At 43.4% G+C, this 23,008-nt stretch overlaps 1 protein-coding gene across 6 annotated transcripts; it reads right to left on the bottom strand.

Annotated features, from left to right (window-relative positions):
• Positions 1-17,010: 17,010 nt before the first annotated feature.
• On the bottom strand, positions 17,011-22,616 carry LOC121984611 (luc7-like protein 3). Of its 6 annotated transcripts, none has more exons than XM_042537628.1 (11): positions 22,458-22,616; positions 22,252-22,380; positions 22,130-22,169; positions 20,094-20,169; positions 19,816-20,013; positions 19,536-19,745; positions 19,083-19,462; positions 18,945-18,991; positions 18,747-18,813; positions 17,323-17,561; positions 17,011-17,227 (listed from the first exon to the last, which is right to left on the bottom strand). In XM_042537628.1, the coding sequence occupies exons 1-7, from the start codon at positions 22,498-22,500 to the stop codon at positions 19,133-19,135; spliced, it is 1,026 nt and encodes a 341-aa protein (XP_042393562.1). In that variant the 5' UTR covers positions 22,501-22,616; the 3' UTR covers positions 17,011-17,227; positions 17,323-17,561; positions 18,747-18,813; positions 18,945-18,991; positions 19,083-19,132. The 6 variants fall into 6 exon arrangements, with proteins under 6 accessions (XP_042393562.1, XP_042393564.1, XP_042393566.1 ...); XM_042537630.1 differs by having other exon boundaries at positions 18,747-18,806; XM_042537632.1 differs by having other exon boundaries at positions 17,323-18,813; positions 19,083-19,202; positions 19,277-19,462.
• Positions 22,617-23,008: the final 392 nt, after the last annotated feature.

Here is a 23,008-nt window from a genome sequence, read left to right as displayed (position 1 = left end):
ATATGAGCCTGAGTGGCTACACAGATGCAAATTGGGTAGGGGACCTTGATGATAGAAAATGCACATTTGGTTATACCTTCTTGCTGAATGGTGGCACCATCTCATGGAACAGCAAGAAGTAGGTTTGTGTAACCTTGTCGACAATGGAAGCTGAGTATGTGGCTTGTACAACGGCTATGCAAGAGGTTGTCTGGCTAAGAAGGTTTCTAAAGTATCTGAAGATTGCTGAGGACAGTGGGAGTCATGTTATAGCGTACTGTGATAGTCAAACTGCTATAGCTTTTTCTAAGGATCCCAAATATCACGCAAAGGCAAGCATATAGAAATTAAGTAGAATTTTGTAAGGGATATTGCTAACAAGAAAAAGATAATTCTTGAGTGCATCCCTACACGTGATATGCTTGCCGATCCTTTTACTAAGCCATTAACTAAAGAGTCATTTCAAGGACATGTGAAGTCTTTGGGATTTCGAAGAATGTAACTTATTGTAAATGAAAATACCATGATCTATTAGTATATGTGTCTTTATTACATTTGAATAAAAGTCTCGATAAGCATGTTAACAGATTGAGATTGGTCCACTCACATGGACAATGTATTTATTTATTAAGTATAAATAGAGGTAAGACCGTTACTTATGGGACAACTTATGTAGCTGTGAATAGAGACATACCCATAAGTTAAGGTCATCTTGATAATTATGTCAAGATTAGATCATTTATGTAATGATTAGAGTAAATGAACCCACCATTTACTAAATCTACTTAAGGTCATATTAGAATTCATATGTTGGATTCAGGATTAGTTATTAGGTATGTCTAGATCGAAATATATACAATGTTAAATTTTAGGAAAAACATGTGCTCTTTTAGTTTGAGAATAACATCGTAGTATGTGATTCATATCACATGTGCTATGGCGACAAGAAGGGAAGTAGGAGAGTAAATCCCTGTTTATCTACCATGTGAGACTCTTAAGATTATAAGCTAATCTCAATCTTATCCTAAATGACTATTTAGTTGTCTACTTAAAGTTCTGATCAGTGTCTACTATTTTAGCATATTTCCTATTCATTATGGGTGATTCGGTCTATGGAGCATAACTAGGAAAGTGACTGATTAGAATGAATATATTCTAGCTAAAAAAGAAGATTAAGATTGATTTATATCTATGACATTTATTCACTGATACCAGTTATATTTTTAGTTCAGTACATAAAATGTAATTGTGAATAATTGTATTGATTGGAGATGTTGAACATGCTCTTGACATAATAGTCATTATGAGGGATTAGAGATGTTCATATTGATGTAAATAATTTAATCTGGGGTAAAGGTAAGTTTTGATATCTCTGATTCATTCTATAGAGCAGGTATGTAAGGTGTAACAATCTTCTTAGCAATGAATGCTCGGTGTGTTTGATGTCGCACGAACCATTTTCCCTAATGTATGGTGATCCGGCAGTAGACCAAGGGTAGGCTGATTAAGCGAGCCGAGCATCTGGGTATGTCCGAGCGAAGCTAGAGGTAACCCATTCATGGGTTCAAGTTTCCGACGCCAGGGCAAGGAGATTGAAGAGCCGAGCGGGAGTACGCTCGGCAGAAATATGGGCGAGGGTGAAAAGGTGGCCGATCGGCTCATGCGCTCGGCCCAGGATCTGGGATATTAGCAGGAGCATGTCTGATGATTAGGCCGTACACAAAATCGCGAGATGGAGGATCTTAATGTCACATCAACGTCACATCAGGGGGAGGTGGGCGCAGTAGCAGTATGGTCTCAGGACGTTCCCCTGACAGATCCATATTCGGGCATGATCCTTCTGATAAACCCATACTTGAACATGGTCAAAGGTATGTGGTTGATTTGACCGGAGCATTCAGGTCTCCTCCAGAGGTCTATATAAGGCCTCCATTTCTTCACCGGAGGTATGCGAAATCTTAATTGGAGAACCACCTCTTTGTTATCCCTCGCCTAACTTGAGCGTCGGAGGGCCGTCGCCGGGACACCCCTCCCGGCTCGGTTCTGTTGCAGGTTCACCGGAGCATTCGAGGATTCCACAGGAAGCACCACTTGCCCAGCGTCCCTTGACTCCTGATTCGGACAGGATCAAATTGGCGCCGTCTGTGGGAACGCTCCTGCATTCGATCGGAAACAATGGATGAGGCTGGACGACAACACGTGGTGACGCTTTCAACCGAAGAACTCGAAGCTCTGGTCGAGATAAGGGCTGCCAAACTAGTGGAGCAAAGACAAAAAGCAACAGCCGAGCGGCCGGAACAACAAGCGACATCTGCGTCTGGTGGCCGAGCGGAAGCACCTCAAGCCACCGTCGCATTCCATCGGGCCCTATTTCGCACCCCTGAAGCAGCACCAGCTCGAAGAGATAGAGGCTCCTCTTCAGACGAAATGCCAAGGCGGGATGACAGAAAAGGGAAAGCCCCCCGGACGGACTCATCTCCCGAGCGGACCAACCGCCAATTTTCGGAAGCCATTCTGCGAGATCCTCTGCCCAAGCACTACGTGCCCCCTACGATCGGCGAGTATAATGGAACAACGGACCCGGATGATCATTTGGGTAAGTTTGATAATACCGCCACGCTCCACCAATACACTGATGGAGTGAAGTGCCGAGTCTTCCTTACCACGCTCTCGGGATCGGCTCAGCGGTGGTTCCGTAGGCTGCCGGACGGATCCATCACAAGCTTCAAGGACTTCCGAATCCTCCACCACTTCGCCAGCAGTCGGCGTTATCAGAAAACAAGCGTTAGCTTGTTCGCCATCAAACAAGAGCCAAAGGAATCGCTTCGAACTTACATCCAGCGATTCAACCAAGTGGCGATGGATATCCCAACAGCCACATCGGAAACGATGATGAACGCCTTCACACAAGGCCTTGTTGATGGGGACTTCTTCCGCTCATCCGAAAGCCGCCCGAGACTATGATCACATGCTACATCGGGCCAACGAATACATAAACGTGGAAGAAGCGCAAGCCGCCCGAAAAAGAAGCTCCAACCGAGCGTGCACTTGTTCATGCCGAGCGGACAGCACTCCGCTCAGCAACCACCAAGGGCTGAAGCAATTAGATCTTCCCACACCAGATCGCACGTACAAGAAGTGGCTGCCGCTCGGCCCAAGCCAAAGAAGAGGTGGACTCCTATGTTCTGCTCCTTCCACCAGTCAGATACGCACAACACGAGAGATTGCCGGAATCTTCCCTTCGTGACTAATCCCGTTCCCAGGAGGGTTGAACGCCGGTCTCCTCCCCGTGACAGGAGGCAAAGGGCTCAGGAAGCCGACCGGACCCGCATGGAGAGGCAACATCACCAGACGCCCGATCGACACCGATCACCCAGACAAGAGAATCGTCGGGCGTCCAGGGAACGGTCCCGACCATCTACTCGGGAGGAAGAAAACAGGAGCAATACTTCCCGGGGCGAAATCAACGTTATTGCTGGTGGGCCGACCGGAGGAGACTCCAACCGAGCAAGAAAGGCGGGCGTCCGGCAGCTGCAGATCCACGCGGTCGGCTGTAGCCAAGAGCGGGCGACCGGACCAGAAATCACTTTCGGGCCCGGGGATTTAGAAGGAGTAGAAGTGCCCCATGACGACGCGTTGCTCATTAAAGCGGTAATAGCGAATTACACCATTCACCGCATATTTGTTGACACCGGGAGCTCGGTCAACATCATATTCAAGAAGGCGTTCGACCAGTTGCAAATTGATCGAGCCGAGCTGCTGCCCATGATAACCCCGCTCTACGGGTTTACGGGCAACGAAGTTCAACCGGTCGGACAAATCCGGCTGGCCACCTCACTGGGAGAGGAACCGCTCCGGAGAACCAGGACAATAAACTTCGTGGTGGTCGACTCTCCATCATCCTACAATGTCATTCTGGGACGACCGGCGCTCGGCGAATTCCGAGCGGTTGTTTCAACCTTCCACCAGAAGATAAAGTTCCCCGTGGAAGACAAAGTAGGAGAAGTGCGTGGAGATCAGCTAGCAGCTCGGCGATGCTATATAGAGATGATCCGAGCAGAAGCTTCTTCCGCTCGGAAGGCCCCCCGAATCGAGGTACACGCCATAACAGAGAAACCTCCCGCTTTAATTTATGACGAAAAGGAGGAAGTTCAGATCCATCCGACCCGATCGGAGGCCACCACTTTCATCGCCTCGGATCTGGAGGAAAAACAGAAGGAGAGGCTGATCCAATGCCTCCAGCAAAATCATGATGTCTTTGTCCGGTCGACGAGGTTGCCCGAATTTCGCCAGCTCGATCTTGCATTGCATGTCCGACGGACGCCGGCGAAGAAAGAGAAAAGGGACTTCGGCGAGCGAATACCATTATCCGGCGAGTAGAAAAACTTCTAAGGGGCCACATCGCGAGGATTCGGTGGTCACAACGTAGTCTTGGTCTCCAAGCGGCGGCAAGTGGAGGGTCTGCATCGACTTTCGAGACCGAACAAAGCATGCCCCAAGGTTTTTATCCTGCCGGATAGATCACCGGTGGACTCTCGGCCATGCGAATTAATTTGCATGCTTGATGCCTACCAAGGGTATCATCAAGTGCCGCTCGCCCGGGAAGATCAAGAAAAAGTAAGCTTTATAACGGCTGACGGCACATATTGCTACAATGTGATGCCGTTCGGATTGAAGAATGCCGGGGCCACCTATCAACGCTTGATGAACAAGGTGTTCAAGGAGCAAATTGGGCGGAATCTAGAAGTTTATGTGGACGACATCCTTATCAAATCCGTTCGGGCGGCTGATCTTTTCAAAGATATGGAAGAAACCTTCCGAACACTGCGCAAATATGGAGTCAAGCTAAATCCCCAGAAATGCCTGTTCGGAGCTAAAGGAGGGCGTTTCTTGGGGTATATAGTGACTGAGCGGGGAATCGAAGCAAATCCCAACAAGGTGAAAGCCCTGCAAGACATGCCGCCCCCAAGAAATACAAGAGAAGTGCAAAGGTTGACCGGTCGGATAATTGCGTTATCCAGATTCATCTCTAGAACCGCCGATCGGAGCCTGCCCTTCTTCAAGATCCTGTGAAAAGCTACTAAGTTCCAGTGGGATGAGGAGTGTGACCAAGCATTTGAAGAGTTGAAGACATACCTAAATTCCCTGCCTATACTTGCCAAGCTGATCGGCGGGGAATCACTGTATATGTATCTGTCATCAACTGAGCATGCTGTAGGTTCAGCACTTGTGAGGGCAAGTGACGAAGAGCAGCCGGTGTATTTTCTGAGCCATATTTTGAAAGATGCTGAATCTCGCTACACCGGGCTCGAGAAGTTGGCCTTTGCTCTGGTTCTAGCCGCTCGGCGCCTTCGACCGTATTTCTTAGCCCACACAATCATTGTCCGGACGAACAGTCCACTCGGAAGAGTCCTGTTGAATCCAGAAGCGTCCGGACGGCTTATCAAGTGGACAACAGAGTTAAGCGAATTTGATATCCAGTACCAGCCCCGCCCGGCGATTAAAGCCCAATCCTTGGCTGATTTTGTGACCGAGGTACAGAGGCCAGAACTGGAAGCTCTATGGAGGATATATGTGGATGGGTCTTCCACTCGGCTCGGAAGTGGGATTGGGATATTGCTCATCTCACCGCAAGAAGAAAAGATGCACCTATCAGTCCGGCTGGACTACAAGGCCACCAACAATGAAGCAGAGTACGAGGCTATTATAGCCGGATTACAGGCAGCACGGCATGTGGGAGCCGGTCGGGTGATTCTCTATTCCGATTCACAGTTGGCCGCTCAACAACTTTCTGGCACCTTTGAAATCAATAGCGTTCGGCTTAAGCTCTACGCTGAAGCCTTTGAAAAACTCAAAGCTACTTTTCGAGAATTGCTTATTCAGAAGATTCCCCGAACGGAGAACCAGGCGGCCGATGAATTAGCCAAACTCGCGAGCTCAATAACGCCGATCGCCATTCAACAGCCAATTGAAAAAACGCTGCTGGTGGCGCACGTCGATCGGATGGAAGGGCTCTCATTTCCAGACGACTGGAGGACATCCGTCATGGAGTTCCTCCGTTCGGGAAAAACACCTGCCGATCGGGATGAAGCCCAGCTTCTCAGGAGGAGGGCCGGTCGGTTTACACTCATCGGAGATCAACTGTACAAGAAAGCTTTCTCGCGCCCTTTGTTGAAATGTGTGAGCTCAGAAGACTCGGCGTACATCCTTCAGGAAGTACACCAAGGATCATGCGGCGGTCATCCGGGCGGGCGCTCGTTAGCCAAGAAGATCCTCTTGGCCGGGTACTTTTGGCCAACATTACAAGCAGACGCCGCTCGGACAGTATCTATCTGCCTTTCATGCCAGAAGTATCACAACTTCTCCCACCGACCGGCAGAGGAGATGAAGGCATCAACCATCTCATGTCCGTTCGATCAGTGGGGAATGGATATTGTAGGTCCATTGCCGATGGCGACCGGGCAGAGGAAATTTTTACTAGTGGCGGTAGATTACTTCTCCAAGTGGGTGGAGGCCGAGCCGCTCGCAAAGATTACGGAACAAATGGTGAAAAAATTCATCTGGCAACACATCATTTGTCGGTTCGGCATCCCTCGCCGACTAGTGTCTGACAACGGGCGGCAGTTCACAGGGAAAATGTTAGAAGATTGGTGCAATAGCTACGGCATTGAGCAACATTTCACATCCGTGGCCTATCCTCAGAGCAATGGTCAAGCTGAAGTCGCCAACCGGGAAATCCTTCGTATTCTGCGCGCTCGGCTCGATCATTTGGGAGGAAGTTGGCCAGATGAAGTGCCGAGCGTCTTGTGGGCCATCCGGACGACGCCAAAAGAAGGGACGGGAGTCACACCGTTCCATTTGGTATATGGCGGTGAGGCCGTCATCCCGGTTGAAGTCGGCGTTGAATCCGCTCGAATCCAATGCTATGATGAGGGCAACGCCGAGCGGAGAAACATGGAGCTGGATTTGGTCGAAGAGGAAAGGGCAAAGGCGTCAGTTCGGCTGATGGCATATCGCCAGAGGATGAAACAAAACTACAACCGACGCGTCATTCCCAGATCATTCCAAGTCGGCGATCTTGTCTGGAAAAAGGTCAAGCCGGTCGGCGAAGTCGGTAAGCTGGAGGCTCCATGGGCAGGTCCTTTCAAAATCATCGAAAAGCTCCGCTCGGGCGCGTATTACCTGGAGGATGAAGGCGGTCGACAACTAGATAGGCCGTGGAGCGCGAACCACCTCCAGCCTTACCGGGCGGGGTGAAAGGGGTATCACTGTAAACCACCACGTGTACATTTTTCGACTGATTATTGAAAATGCAGAAATGAAAAGTCAGAGCAAAAATAAGACCAGATCATCAAGACTCGAAGACCCCGAGCCGTTTGGCCGGGCTGCGTATGGGAGACGAGCTACACGCTTGAAATCTGAGACCTCAACCATTCGGTTAGGTCGAGATTATCGTAAATATCCTCGAGCCGTTCGGCCGGGGAGGGTATCACGAAGACCCCGAGCCGTTCGGACGGGCTGCATACTATTATGGCAGGATGAGAAACCAAAACCCTGCGCTGTTCAGGATGATAGAGGGAGGTTATTGCCTAGGAGCAAAGGCCTGAGCCGCTCGGCCAGGTACATTATAGCCGAGACTACCTCGGGGGGGATTATATCCGAGCCCAGCGCTCGATGTGAAGGCCCGAGCCGTTCGGCCGGGTATATGGTATCCGAGCCCAGCGCTCGATGTGAAGGCCCGAGCCGTTCGGCCGGGTATATGGTATCCGAGCCCAGCGCTCGATGTGAAGGCCCGAGCCGTTCGGCCGGGTATATGGTATCCGAGCCCAGCGCTCGATGTGAAGGCCCGAGCCGTTCGGCCGGGTATATGGTATCGGAGCCTAGCGCTCGATGTGAAGGCGCGAGCCGTTGGGCCGGGTATATAGTATCACTTGAAGGCCGGAGCCGTTCGGCCGGGTATATGGTATCCGAGCCCAGCGCTCGATGTGAAGGCCCGAGCCGTTCGGCCGGGTATATGGTATCCGAGCCCAGCGCTCGATGTGAAGGCCCGAGCCGTTCGGCCGGGTATATGGTATCCGAGCCCAACGCTCGATGTGAAGGCCCGAGCCGTTCGGCCGGGTATATGGTATCCGAGCCCAGCGCTCGATGTGAAGGCCCGAGCCGTTCGGCCGGGTATATATCTCACTTGGAGACCGACGAGCACCGTCGTTAAAAATCGAGAGTCGGACCGGCGACTATAAACCTCCGGGCGATCGACCAAGAGTCGGGACGCAGTCGGACCGGCGACTATAAACCTCCGGGCGATCGACCAAGAGTCGGGACGCAGTCGGACCGGCGACTATAAACCTCCGGGCGATCGACCAAGAGTCGGGACGCAGTCGGACCGGCGACTATAAACCTCCGGGCGATCGACCAAGAGTCGGGACGCAGTCGGACCGGCGACTATAAACCTCCGGGCGATCGACCAAGAGTCGGGACGCAGTCGGACCGGCGACTATAAACCTCCGGGCGATCGACCAAGAGTCGGGACGCAGTCGGACCGGCGACTATAAACCTCCGGGCGATCGACCAAGAGTCGGGACGCAGTCGGATCGGCGACTATAAACCTCCGGGCGATCGACCAAGAGTCGGGACGCAGTCGGACCGGCGACTATAAACCTCCGGGCGATCGACCAAGAGTCGGGACGCAGTCGGACCGGCGACTATAAACCTCCGGGCGATCGACCAAGAGTCGGGACGCAGTCGGACCGGCGACTATAAACCTCCGGGCGATCGACCAAGAGTCGGGACGCAGTCGGACCGGCGACTATAAACCTCCGGGCGATCGACCAAGAGTCGGGACGCAGTCGGACCGGCGACTATAAACCTCCCGAGCTGAAGATCTCTGCACGGACCAACATAATATGTCCTATCTCCCCCGTTCGGGGTCGAGTAATCACCAAAAGCCCCCGAGCCGATCGGCCGGGTTTGAATTAGTCCTCAGGGTCGTCTAGCCCAGACGTTAAACCGTAGAGTCGAACCTGCGACAATAAAAACTCCAGCTGGAAGATCATCTAGCCCAGACGTTAAACCGCCGAGCCGCGCCGAACGGCTATAAAAACCGCGCCGACGAGCACCGTCGTTAAAAATCGAGAGCCGCGCCGACCGGCTAAAAAAAAAAAAAAAAAAAACCGAGCTGACGATGGGAAGACCCCGTGCCGCTCGACCGGGAGTATGTGGACCGAGCCAAACGCTCGATGGGAAGACCCCGTGCCGTCGGGAGTGTAGTCTCACTTGAGACCGACAAACTGTCGTTAAACATCGAGAGCCTCTCCGACCGGCCATCAGTTTGCCAACACTTGGCATTCGCTGAATGCGAGCAGTATGAATCCTCTAAGCGATTTAAACGAGTAGAGCTTAACTGATTCTACGAACAAGCACCAAAAATACAAAGGCAATAAAGGGTAAACAATTTTAACAAAGGCAGTTGCGCCGAGCGGCAATTACAAAAATTTTACATCCGCCAAGCGGATGAAATACAAAGAGTGCTTGAATGAAGCACATCACTCCGGATCCTCAAAATTAAAGAAAGCATCGGGGATATCATCAAGCATGGCCGTCAGGTCGGAGGCGGGAATATGCATGCCTTCAGGAAGGTGGCCGCTCTTCTTCAGATACGCCACGGTGACCTTGACCGCCTCGGCAAAAGTAGAAGAGACGTGGCCACCAAACTTTACGCCAAACCTCTCCGACTGAAGGTATTCTTGGCACGCTGCAGCCAGGCGACTCGGTTCTTCCTCCTTATATTTTTTGAGGACCGCCCGGGAGCCAGTTAAAGAATCTTGGAGGGCCTTCAAGTTTGCCTCAGCCTTTGTGCGTTCGGCCGAACGGACCTCCTGTTCGGCGTTCAACTGGGCCTCCAGATCCTTGGATTGCTGACCTAGCGCACGGACATCCACTTTCATTTTGTCCAGGTCAGCGATCGCCTGCCTCTTCCGGCTACCAGCGCGCTTCACCTCTTTGTCGCGCTTCTTCACCAAGGCCTCTAGCCTGGCCACCTCATTAGCCAGGTCGGCAGCCTTTTTCTGTTCGGCCTCGAGGATTTGTTTCTCCCGCTCGGCCGTGGAACCTTCCGACACTTGAAGTTTTTCCAGAAGGCCCTCTAACTCGGCTAGCCGACGGCTAGTGGCAATTTGTTCAGCCCAGCGCTGTAAGGGAAATAATAATATCAGGAATCAAACAATAGCATGACACGGGAATGAAGATGGGTTTACCTGAGTGCATATTATTATCGCCGAGCTGCTTAGGCGTCATGAGGGCCTGAATCTGGGCGTCCTCGAAGAGCTTGGCGAGCGGACCCGTCAAGGTTATTTCGTGGACGGGGCTCGATGGCCGATCGGCGGATAGCAAATATTCCTCCGATGGGAATCGATGGTCGGACGCCGCTTCTGCAGCTGCAGTAGCCTGGCCCGAAGACTCCCCTATAGTGGAAGTTTCGCCGAACCGTCGCAGGCGACGACGAGTCCGGGGAGGAGAACCGGAAAGCTGTGCCGATTGCGAAGCCATAGGGGTCCCGATCTGCGATGGAGTCCGGTCAGGCGAAGTAACGCCGATCGGCGCCTGTGGTTCTTCCTCTCGGGTCGGCGGAGGGTTCGGGTCTCGTCGGCGTTTTCGCCGAACCTCCAATGGGGGATCCTCGACATGCGGAACGCCTAGCTCGGCGGGAGCCGAGGAAACAGGATCAATTTCCGCTTCAACCTCCGTTGAAGCGGATGGGTCAGCTTCTGTTTCAGGAGCAGACTGTGCCCCCCCCTCTCCAGTATCTGCCGGGCGGCTAGGGATGAGACCCCGCTCGGCGAGCTCCTTTTTGGTGGCCGCTTCAATCTCATTGGACTTCAGTTTCAAATGAGCAGTAGCCTTAGAGCGCCACATGACTTCAGCTGCAGGGGAAAAAATTAAAATCAGTTAGACAAAAAAGGCGAAGGGAATGAAGAATCCTTACCCATGCGGTATGGGAGATTGGCCCGAACGGGAGACAACCCAAAAATGTACAAGACCCCTTTGAGCAGCAGCTGGTCGATTTTGTACCGCTGACCAGATAACCAGTTGGCCGCATGAAGGTAGGCCGGGTTGCTTCTGAATTTGCCGAGCTCTGGCTGGGTCGGCACAGCAGTTTGCCATTTGGTTCGGAATGCTGGCCGCTCGGGAAGTCGAATATAAAAGAAAAACTCCTTCCAATGCTTGTTGGAGGTCGGCATGTTATCAAAAAACTTAAAGCCTATTCTGCTTTGGAAGATAAAAGTGCCCGGTTCTGATTGTTTGGGGTAGAAGAAGAAATGGAATATCTTAGGGTCGAGAGGAATGCTGTGCAACTTAAAGAGGACGACCATCCCGTTCAGCAACCTAAAGGAATTCGGCACAAGCTGGCCGAGCGGGATGCGGAAGTAGTTGCAAACTTCCAAAATGAAGGAATGAGTGGGAAATCTGAGGCCGCCCTGAAATTGGTCTAAAAAGAAACAAATAGAGCCGGTCGGCGGGTCATGTGGCCGATCGGTCGGGTCGGCTATGATTATTTCGTGGTCATCAGGAAGCTCATATGTCCGAACGAGGCGCCGGGCGTGCTCCTCATCAAATCGGCTCTCCATGGTCAAGTACCAAGGGCCCAGAACGCTACCAGCGGGTTCGGAGGAGCTTGCCATCTCAGAAAGGCGAAAGAATGGCGAGAAATTGAAGAAAGGGGAAGGAAAGGGGCGAAAAGAGCAGGAAAAACCTAATAAGTGAAGGTAGAGGACTCACGGGGAAGGAAAGAGGTCGGAAGAATCGCCGATGAGGGGATCGCCGCCTAAACCCGGACACTAGATCGCCGGAGGTCGCAGCAAGGGAATGGAACAGGAGGCAACACGCGAGCCAGCGTGCGGCAAAGGAAGGAGAGGGAGGCTTTATACTGCCAAGGCAAGTCAGCCTCCACCGTCCGATCCAGGTCACGAGAAACGGGGACGCCATCGGGCCGTCCATTTCAAACGGGCGCATCCCATCGTGAGTGACGTCGCCGCCACACAAGGATCGACACGTGGCGCTCTGTCACCAAGTGCAATTAATGCGCGTCATACCGCGCATGCTGTGACTTAATGAGAAAGATTTGCGCGATTTTCGGGAGATTCAGGCGAATAGACATTTATCTGGAACGACAAAGCATCTCAATTGAATAGCCGAACGGCCTAACCTGGCACAAGGACCGAACGGCTCAAAGAATATTATAGGCGACGAACGCCCGCTCGGACATGCAGTCCAGTCAGTCGGACTTACTGCCTCCTTCGACTAGACTTGAAGGGAAGGCAAGTGATCCGGCAGTAGACCAAGGGTAGGCTGATTAAGCGAGCCGAGCATCTGGGTATGTCCGAGCGAAGCTAGAGGTAACCCATTCATGGGTTCAAGTTTCCGACGCCAGGGCAAGGAGATTGAAGAGCCGAGCGGGAGTACGCTCGGCAGAAATATGGGCGAGGGTGAAAAGGTGGCCGATCGGCTCATGCGCTCGGCCCAGGATCTGGGATATTAGCAGGAGCATGTCTGATGATTAGGCCGTACACAAAATCGCGAGATGGAGGATCTTAATGTCACATCAACGTCACATCAGGGGGAGGTGGGCGCAGTAGCAGTATGGTCTCAGGACGTTCCTCTGACAGATCCATATTCGGGCATGATCCTTCTGATAAACCCATACTTGAACATGGTCAAAGGTATGTGGTTGATTTGACCGGAGCATTCAGGTCTCCTCCAGAGGTCTATATAAGGCCTCCATTTCTTCACCGGAGGTATGCGAAATCTTAATTGGAGAACCACCTCTTTGTTATCCCTCGCCTAACTTGAGCGTCGGAGGGCCGTCGCCGGGACACCCCTCCCGGCTCGGTTCTGTTGCAGGTTCACCGGAGCATTCGAGGATTCCACAGGAAGCACCACTTGCCCAGCGTCCCTTGACTCCTGATTCGGACAGGATCAAATGGAATGAATATTCTTATTTGATCTTTGCGACTAATTAATTGATGCTCTGGTCTTTATGACCTGATCATCATAAAGTTTATGTGACTTATTTGGTCTTTGTAACCAATTATTATTTTACTTTAGCTTTGTGACATGATCATCTTATAGTCTATGTGACTGACATGGTCTATATGACCGACATGGTCTATGTGACCAGATAACCATTATTGATTGACTTGGACGAGTGGAAGATGCTGGGCATTGTAAGAGATTTGTAACGTTAAACGTTGAGGAGATGATTGGTTCATCTCCCTCAATGTTTACTACGATGAAGGGTCATCAAAACATCAGTTACAAATCGATGCTTTCTTCTTATATATTGATGCACCCAAGAGCAATCGGGGATGATTGAAGAGTACACAGTGGAGACAACGGTGGACAAAGAGAACATACTATCAGGTTTTGGTTTGTGGAAAATTTGAGGAGGTTCTAAATGATGATCTTCTCGGTGACAGCAACAACATCTTCGACTACGTCTTCTTTGATTTCTCCTCGTGAGATCACTGTGAGTGATTTACAATTTTATCTTGTGTTTCATGTATATTAGAGGCTACATAGAGGATGCAAGATAACAAAATCATATATATAAATATATATACAATTTCAATATATTGTGTCCCTCTACACACCTGTGCACAACTAAGACGCCTCAAATATACACATATGCCTCAATTGTAATATCATTTTTTTTCTTTTTGATTTTTACTAAGGCATTTGAAATTTATCCAGGCGTCTCAGTACATGTATAGATTCTTTTTTTAGCTCCGGGGTTAAGCCAATTAAATTTTACCTTTAGGGTTTAAGGATTATGTTATAGTGTTTAAGCTAAAAAAATTAAACTGAAAAAAATTTAGGTGCTCACGAGATATAATATATAGTATTTCAGGCTTGTGATTTTTTTTTTTTAAGTTTTAGGTTTAAGATTTAAGATTTAAGGTATAGGATTTAGTGTTTAGGATATAATATTTAAGATGTGTAATTTTTTTTAAAAAAAATAGGGTTTATAATTTAAAATTTGGAGTGTAATATTTAGGATGATAGGATTTAAGGAATTTAGAGTTTTTTTTTTTTAAAAAAAAAAGTTACACTAAACTAAAGCTCGAGGCGCCTCGATCAATTCCAGACGTCTCAAGCACCTATCGCGTACTGGCACATATGAACAATCGCCCAGTGGATCAGTGTGTGTGTGTATATATATATATATATATATATAGTGCACACCTTGTGAGCACAATAAGTATTTTTTTAATTTTTCAAACCTTTTATAGTTTTAATATTATAACTCAACTCCTAAATCCTAAAAAATAAATCATAAATTCTAAACCTTAATCTCTAAAAAATTAAAGAAAAAACAAAATACACTTGGTGCTCACAAAGTGTACACTATTAAGTGTGTTATGCAAAGAGGAGGACAATACATCTCAACCTCTAACGCAGAAGAAGGGGAAGAGAGAAAAAGATCACGTGAAGCAATAAGACAAAGACGCACAAGAAAGAGCAAACACGAGAAAGAAGAAGAAGCAAAAGAATTACCGTGATTCGACGGCGTGCCTACTCTATAAAAATGGCCGAAGGATTATTAGAATTCTCTCTACACAAGAGAATCACATTCAATAATTCTCATGATATAACAGTTTACAATGATGTCTATAAATAGTATCTAAACCTTAGATCCGATACAACAGTAACAGAATTATGTTATGAAAAAACATAAAAAAATTCTGTTATAAAAAAATCTTAACAGATTTTTCTTCCATGGCATCCCTCGCATTGACCTTCATTCAGATATATATAGTGTAGTGATAAGCTACGGACGGTGCGTTGCGTGACCATTCACGCCACAGTAATTAAGGCGCCTTAATTTTTTTAATATTTTTTTAAAAATAATATTTCCTTAAATCCTAAATATATATACTATACTCTGTGAGCACCTAAAGTTTTTTAGTTTTTATTTTTTTTAACTGGAACATTATAACATAACCTCTAAACCATAAAAGTAAAATTAAATTTACTTAATCTCGGAGCTAAAAAATAAACAAAAACAAACTATTGTATAAATCAAGATGCCTATATTAGTATGAACAAAGAATTAATTATTTGGGTAAGATTCGTCAAACCCATGTAATAGTGACGCTAGAGAATCCCAACAACAAACTACTGGCTTCCTTATGAAAAAAATTATTTTAATTTAATATTATACTTGTCTTAGTAAAAAAAACTAAGAAAAGTATATTTTTTTTAACATCGTCGGCCTAAAATATTTATAGAAGCTTCTTTGATCATAGTGTTGTCAATTCTAAGATATGGGACTAAAGAGAACTATATATTTTTATATAAAACAACCAGAGAAAATTATTGATGAAAAAAATTCATAATAATACGCTGTAGCTGAGTCTCAAACTCTAGATCATTGTTTCGCTTGTGGGATTACTAATAAACCTTGAAATTATTTTTAGTATGAATAGAAAAAAGGACATTAACGTAAATACATTTTAGGCTTCACCAAAGTTAGTTAGTAAAGGGGGGAGATTTTTAATAAAATAGTAAGATATATAAAATCTAGTCGGCACCTCATATTAAATATTTTTTAAAAATTTAAGATTTAGGTTAAAGGAAATGACTTTTTTTTTTTAATAAAATAACACTAAATAAATGACTATGGATTACCCACAAATGGGTGAATATATATATAAAAGCTCATTATTCATCCTTATGCACGACAGATGCTCGAGACGCTAGGTGCCTTAATATTTAAGTACACTACCTCTTTTTTAATAAAAAATTACTTAAATTCTAAACCCTAAATATTATACCCCAAATACCATATACTACCTAAGCGCCTAAATTTTTTTTGGTTTTACATTTTTTTAAAGTTTAAACACTATAGTCCAACCCTTAAACTCTAAAGTCAAAATTTTATTGGCTAAACTCAAAGCTAAAAAAAAAACAAAAAGAAAAAAATTTGTTTTATAATTGGCGTGCCCAGACCAAATCTAGGCACCCAATCATGAACAAAAATGATACACAACAAATCAAAATCGCGTGTGTATATTAAGTAAAAAAAAATTTCAAATTAAAAAGATATTTAAAATTTGTATGGAATATGCAGTAAGATCCTTAGAGTAATATTATTACATTACTCTATATATAGTTTATGAACAAACTTTGTGTACTATTTTATAAGAGTTTGTTTATATTAATTTAAATATAAATATAAATAAATAAATAAATATATATATATATATATATATATATATATATATATATATATATATATATATATATATTAAATGAATAAACTTAAATACATATGTATTCAACCCGTTAATATTTATAAATAATTATCATAAATAATAATATTCATGAACAATATTTATAAATTATATTTATTAATATAATCGACCCAACCTAATTAAATAATACTTAATTGTTATTATTATATATTTATCAATAAAATTCTTATTAATATGCTAAATAAAGAAAGAAAGTTACAAAATACAAATAAGTTTTATATTATCAAATTAAATAACTAATCAAATAAATTTAAAATATTAAAAAATATAAACAATTAAATAAACTTAAATTAAAAATTTAATAATATCTAAATAAATAAAATTCAAATTAAATTTGAATTAAACTCAAACTCATAAAAAAAAAATATCAAATCAAACTCAAATAATTATTTCAATAACTTAATCTATTTTAAACTCAACTCGATTTTCTTATCAAATAAATTTAAACACTATAAAATTAACTTCACTTAGCTTGTTTACCACCCTAGATATGCTCTTTGTGGTTGCGACTTGCGAACTCGACAAAAGAAGACTCATTAAAAACTGACGACCACTACTATATCAAAATTTCATTTAAAAATTTAATACTTCTTAAAGTTTCACATTATCACAAGAACACTTTAACCATCATTAATTTGCAAGAAATGCATCTGGTGGACGATCACGATTCACGATCCTAAAATTTACATGTATATTTTTAGCCAGTAAGAGACGGATCAAATGAAAAATGCCACCTCAACATCCTCTTCAACGCGAACTAAACTTTGATGATTTAAATTTTAGCATTACACACACAAAAAAAAAAAAAAGCATTAACCATTCAACCATGCTCCACTTCTAGTTTGAGCAGGTGAAGATCTGTACAGATTAAAGAAACATCATCCAACACTTTTTTCCTCATCATCAATTATATATAGATTTTACTCTTCCACGGAGCCCTACACAATACAATAAGCATTCCTAATTATCGATAAACCTGAAACTTTATGACAGATTTCATCACTATTCAAGTGTAAACAAGTCTAGATGTTACCTATGATTCCTAGTATTTGTTTGAGCTGCAAAGTGTGAATGGTCGGTCTATAGGTTCAAGCAACATCATCATCTGGCATTTCTTCCCTAATTTTCCATAACCTGAAGCTACGGCGCAAATTTTCATCAACCATTTAAGTGAAAACAAGTCTAGGGTGTTACCTCAATGCTCCGGTACTTGTATGAGTTGCTTAAGTCGAACAGATACAAGGTGGTAATGATGCTCCAGTACTGGCTCGACTGATAAAAGTCCCATAGATTCAAGAATGTAATAATAGTTCTACAAGTCTACTTCTATAAAAAGGTGGCATTCTAAACTAATAAGAGGGACTACAATTTCAGAAATATATCATTTTGGATCACGACGACATCTTTACAGCAGAATTCAGTTACCGTGCAACTAACAATATATGCAAAAACGAATGACAAACCTACAAAAAAAAAAGACTGAATAACAAGATGAAAAATAAAGCAAACATTTGCTGTAGATGACTTCTCACAGAAAGATAGAGGGCAATTCTAGAAGATATTGACACTAATCAATATCTCCTGTAGCAACGAAACATATGAGTCATTAAACGGCATTTGGTGAATTTTTACCTTCCTAAAAAACTGTAACACTCAATTGAAACATCAGTTATGTGAGTCGTGACCTTAGAGAATTTTTCTAAGAACTTGGAATGGCTGGTGAATAGTAGGGAAGAAAGAAAGGGAAAGGTACAGAGATAGAAACCGGCAAAATGCATGAAAAAAAATATATATATCCTCCGTCTGCATACTTTTCCCTTCCATTCATCCATGCAAATAAATAAGCCATAGATTATGGCAAGTAAAGGTTATCTTAGACATTTCACTTTGTCAATAATTGCTGTCCAAACTCCCTACTTTTCACTATTTCAACAAGCAAATGCAAAGACAAGTAACCCGTGAACAAAATGGACAATTTCCATAGCATTACAAACCCCATATCCTGGAAACAAGGGAGACAAAAGAGAAAATTCACTTAAAGCATTTGAATGAGTATCCATTCACAACTATTGTACAAAAGCAATTGTGTTTTTTTTTGGGTAAAAAAAAAAGGAGACAAAAGTTCCAAGATCGAAATCTGTCATTCAGCATAACTGGAGTGATGTTTTTCTTTGTATGTTGGTCAGACTAAAACAAAAGGAAACTACGTCAAAAAATTTGGAATTAACAACTAAATTAACAAATAAATCACACACTAGGGGTCAAACATTCACATTTTCCATGCATATGTAGTCTAAAGATTTTGTGGGATTAGTAGATTTTAGCATTTCCAATTTTTGATAACCTGAGCAAGTTGGTAGATGGTAGCAATGACTTGGGGACTGATCAAATAAGTTAATCAATTGAGATTTTGTAGAGGCTCGATTACACTTAAAAAGTAGGTATAACTGGTATTACCTTGCATAAGTTGATTAATAATCATCATCTTCAACGCCACACCACGTCATGTTTCAAAATCTGTCATCTTAGTTATAATAGGAAATGTCTTAAACCAAAAGAATGCTCTGTGAAAGAGCTCATAGATACAGATGAAGGACGTTATAGTTGCAGTTCAAATTGACCTTGCAATAAAAGGGAGGGATCAATTTTGCCTACCTCAATGTTTTTCTTTTAACTTGAATACCACATTGACTTCAACAGAGCTGTTAGACAGCGACCAAGAATTTAAACAAGAAAGATACTTCAGTTCAAGCACAAGTGCAGTCAGAAAAAAATCCAGGCAAAATGGACTACCTCTTTGTTCTCAGTACTTGACAGACTATTAATACTAATAGCTAGCATTGTCAAACTGGACTCCTTGACCTTCTATAGCCATGCCTGGAAGGAGACCTGGACCTGCTTCGTGCTCCAGATCTGTTATGATACCTAACTCTGTTAGATTCTCTCCCATTTCTGTGATAGTCATGCTTATGGCTTGCCCCTCCTACCCTGCTTGATCTTTCTCGCTCATAGTTCCGGTCACCATGTCGATCACGTTCTCTGGACCTTTCTCTTCTACCCACATCACTCTCCCTAACACGAATCCTGAGATCCTTTTCATGCTGTTTCCTTCGTTCCTCTGCTTCTTTCTCCCTAGCTAGTTTCTCTTCTTCCCTTGCCTTCTCCTTAGCAGCCTGTGCAACAAAGCATATTAAGAGCATGTCATAACAACAAAGATAATATTAGACTTAAGCTAAGAATCCTTACCTTGAACTCACTAAGAAAATCTCGGATCATACCATAACCAATATGTTGCTTTCCGGTAACATGAGTTTGTGTCCTCTCAGCAGCATCATTTGCTACCAAAAATGAGCCACAAATCTCACATAGTGCCATTTTCTTCTCTTGTGGAAGAATAACCTTATCAGTTGCTGATTGTTGAGACAAAGTTGCCTTCTCAGCATTAAGCATATCAACCTGAACAAAAATGTTAATTATGCTGCAATTAGAATGATAAATTAAGATGTATCCAATATTTCTACATCACCATTCTCATAAGTGCCTCAGCTTCATCTATCTTTCCTGCTTCACCAAGCGTCTCAATTTGCTCTAGAAGCTTTTTGATCTTTTCTTCTAACACTGAGAGGTGTTCAGGTTTTTCATTAGGGACCAGAGGAGGTGTTGCCTCTACCTCTTGTTCTAATCGGTCACGACCACGCTTGACTTTTCTATCTAAATCTGTCACCTGAGTTATATATTTCTAGCACTTTAACTAACAAGATTTTGAATGCTAAAAGAAATGATTAATAGCTAAAAAAAGCACACCAGCTTCTCACAGAATTTTGCAAGGTCTGCTTCAAACTTTGGAACATGAGCATCATGTCTAGGGGACTTCTCAAAGCTGCAACAAAGAAATTTGTGTATACTTATATAACATGAAGAAACAAAAGCTTGGGCAATTCAAGCTGTCAGCTCAACCACTAATTATTCATGAGTTGAAAATACAATCCTCAAACTATCCTTCCTAATTCCAGAGGAAAAAATTAAATATCTTCCAAGTGAACTATAACAAGTAGTTAACACTTCCAAGAAATGTGGGGTGACAGTATTATAGTTTCCATGAACTCAAAATTGCATTCCTAGAAGTCGCATGAATGCAAAGGTAGGGATATATTTAATGATCATAATTGAGAAAGAACATGAGTAGCCAAGTCATAATAACCAAGGCTCACAGTTAAATCAAGATTTGCCTCCCTGGACTACAGACTCAACAGAGAATTAAAAAGAAAAATCAACCACTTACCTTAGATAAGATAATCTATCTGAGATGTAGATAGAATTAAATTAACCATTACCATTCATGGTCCTAACTCCTTAAAACTCCAAAGATAAGCCAAGGCAAACAAAAGCCAACAGTGCCACAAGATGACCTATTGTCTTTCTTTTCGTATCTTTTCCTTGAACCTTTTCACTTTTTCAAACTGTAGACAAATATATCTTTTTTTGCACCCTTCTACGTCATATAAATATACAACTTACAAATAATTAGCTACCATGCTGAGATTATGGTTCGGCCTCCACTATCAATGGAGCATAAAGCTTATCTTTTCACAAATGTTCAATTATAATAGTTCCTATGATGTTGTCAACCCAAGTCGAAACACAACCAATGTTAACTTTGCTGCACTGAATGTACTAGATTAAGTAGGAATATGAGCTTAAGCTATCTATAATAACAGACTAAAGATGCCCACTGCAAACTCGATAGCAAACCACTAAAGCACTTGAACATAGAAAAAGGAAAATCACAACCCTGGAGCAATAGCAAAAAAAGGACACCCACCCGATGAGTGTATGAAGTTAAAGAAAATGAGAAAATGTCCATTCTTATCACAATATCATTCTCCATGAAAGAATATGAAAGCATTACACTAAATAAAATTCAAGTCAATATGAATTCCATCAAGCACCCAGATTCAATATGTTCATTATATACATCATTGTGTGCATACCATGTTAGGAAACATGATTAAAGTCTATCCAAAATTATCATTTACCTTATGCATGATGTGAGAAGTTTCAAAAATTGAGTAACTTTATAAAACAAGAGTATCTCATATTCAATATGCATTGAGTATTCAAGATCTTCTGCTTTAACTTGTCTTCTAGCCATATAAAGATTGATTTTACAAAACCAATGTCTCTAACATGCAAACAATTTTAGTATAAGTACTTTTTGGCACAATGAATGCCATAATAGAATTTCTTTCTTTTACAATTTCGAAAATATGAATCTTATTATATATGTACATATAATAAAATGTTGCGTTAACTTAATAATGCTTCAATTCATGAAAAAAAGCCCCCATAAATACTTGTATAATACAAAATAAAAAGCTGTGAAATCTGAAAGGCCAACTAAATTAGTATAATTCTTTGAGATGGAAATGCAACCATATAGCCTAAAAGAGGCAACTAAGATCCTGACATACTTCGATGGAAATATCGCAGATCAGAGAGCTTTAGATCAGTTACCTCAAAAGAAAAAATAAAGGAATATCCAGAGAGCTCCAATTGTCTTATTTACCAAAGCACACCAGTAACTCATTTAAAGTTCCTCCTACATGACACATTAAAATGTCTAGGTTCAAAGCATTTCCCCAAGCGTACCTCGTAAGAAAACTAGGTAACAAGAATTAAGATATATATAAAAAGACGATCCTTGAACAAAACAGCATGAAGATAATGGGCTCTATAATAATGGAAACCCCACAAGAAGTTCAACCATCAAAAGACCTGAAAACGGTAATAATCTACCATACAAAACTCAATTCCAAGGTTTGGGCGATGTGATTAGTTACCTCTCCTTCAGTTTCTGGTCATGGATTCTAGGACAAGCTCCTAAAAATAAACTAACGTAGCGTAAGAACACATAGAAACGCACCAACCAATAAATTCGGGAAGTGATGAGCCAAACACATACCAAGGTCGCTTTTCGTGTTCACGAACAGATCGTGCGGACAGAAACGAACCATGTAGCAGCCGCACACCTCCTTATCGTCCCAGTGCACCTCCTTGTACTTCTTTTTCTGCTCGTCCGTCAGATTACGAGCTGCGGAAGGTAAAAAAAAATGATTTGAGAAGATCGAGTAGATGGAGTCTAAGAAGCGGGTGAGAAGAGCGACTCACCTGTCCCCATGAGTTCGTCCAGGAGAGCTCTCTGGGCGTCCATGATGTCAGTGAGCCCTAATTCCGAGGGCAGATCAGAAACGGAGACTGACGGGAATGAGACGCTCCCCTGCTCGAAAGAACCCTAGGAACGTAAACAGATTGTCTCAAGGGTATTATAGACATTCCATTTCTATATTTACCTCGGAAGGAAATGCTTTCTGCGGATTATGAGGGGGAAAAACTATAATTTAAAAAATCAATAAACTAATATAAAAAATCAAATATAATGAAATTAATTTATTTTTTAAAAATTTGATATTATAAGGAAAGGAATAGAGGAATAAAATTCATATTCAAATCAAATAATTAACATAAACTGATTTAGTAAATATGATTGATGATGATTCATCTCATATCCCATTTGAATATAATTTATTTTTCTTTATATGATTTAGGGGCGTACTATGAGGTCCTGGGATAGATTGAGTTGACTATGAGATAGAGTTGTTATAGGATAAGAGTTTGAATCTCGGTAAAACTGAGGGAAAAAGTTCTTCCGACCAACTACA

The sequence above is a fragment of the Zingiber officinale genome, chromosome 5B (assembly GCF_018446385.1).
Source record: "Zingiber officinale cultivar Zhangliang chromosome 5B, Zo_v1.1, whole genome shotgun sequence".
Lineage (NCBI taxonomy): Eukaryota > Viridiplantae > Streptophyta > Magnoliopsida > Zingiberales > Zingiberaceae > Zingiber > Zingiber officinale.
Note: the sequence above shows the minus strand (reverse complement) of the source record. Positions and strands in the feature narration are given on the sequence as shown.

Coding starts and splice junctions, on each gene's coding strand:
- LOC121984611 (XM_042537628.1), bottom strand. CDS start 22,500: ATGGACGCCCAGAGAGCTCTCCTGGACGAACTCATGGGGACAG. Junction 22,170..22,251: donor GAACACGAAAAGCGACCTTG/GTATGTGTTTGG, acceptor GTTTATTTTTAG/GAGCTTGTCCTAGAATCCAT. Junction 20,170..22,129: donor GACCAGAAACTGAAGGAGAG/GTAACTAATCAC, acceptor TCTTTGTTGCAG/CTTTGAGAAGTCCCCTAGAC.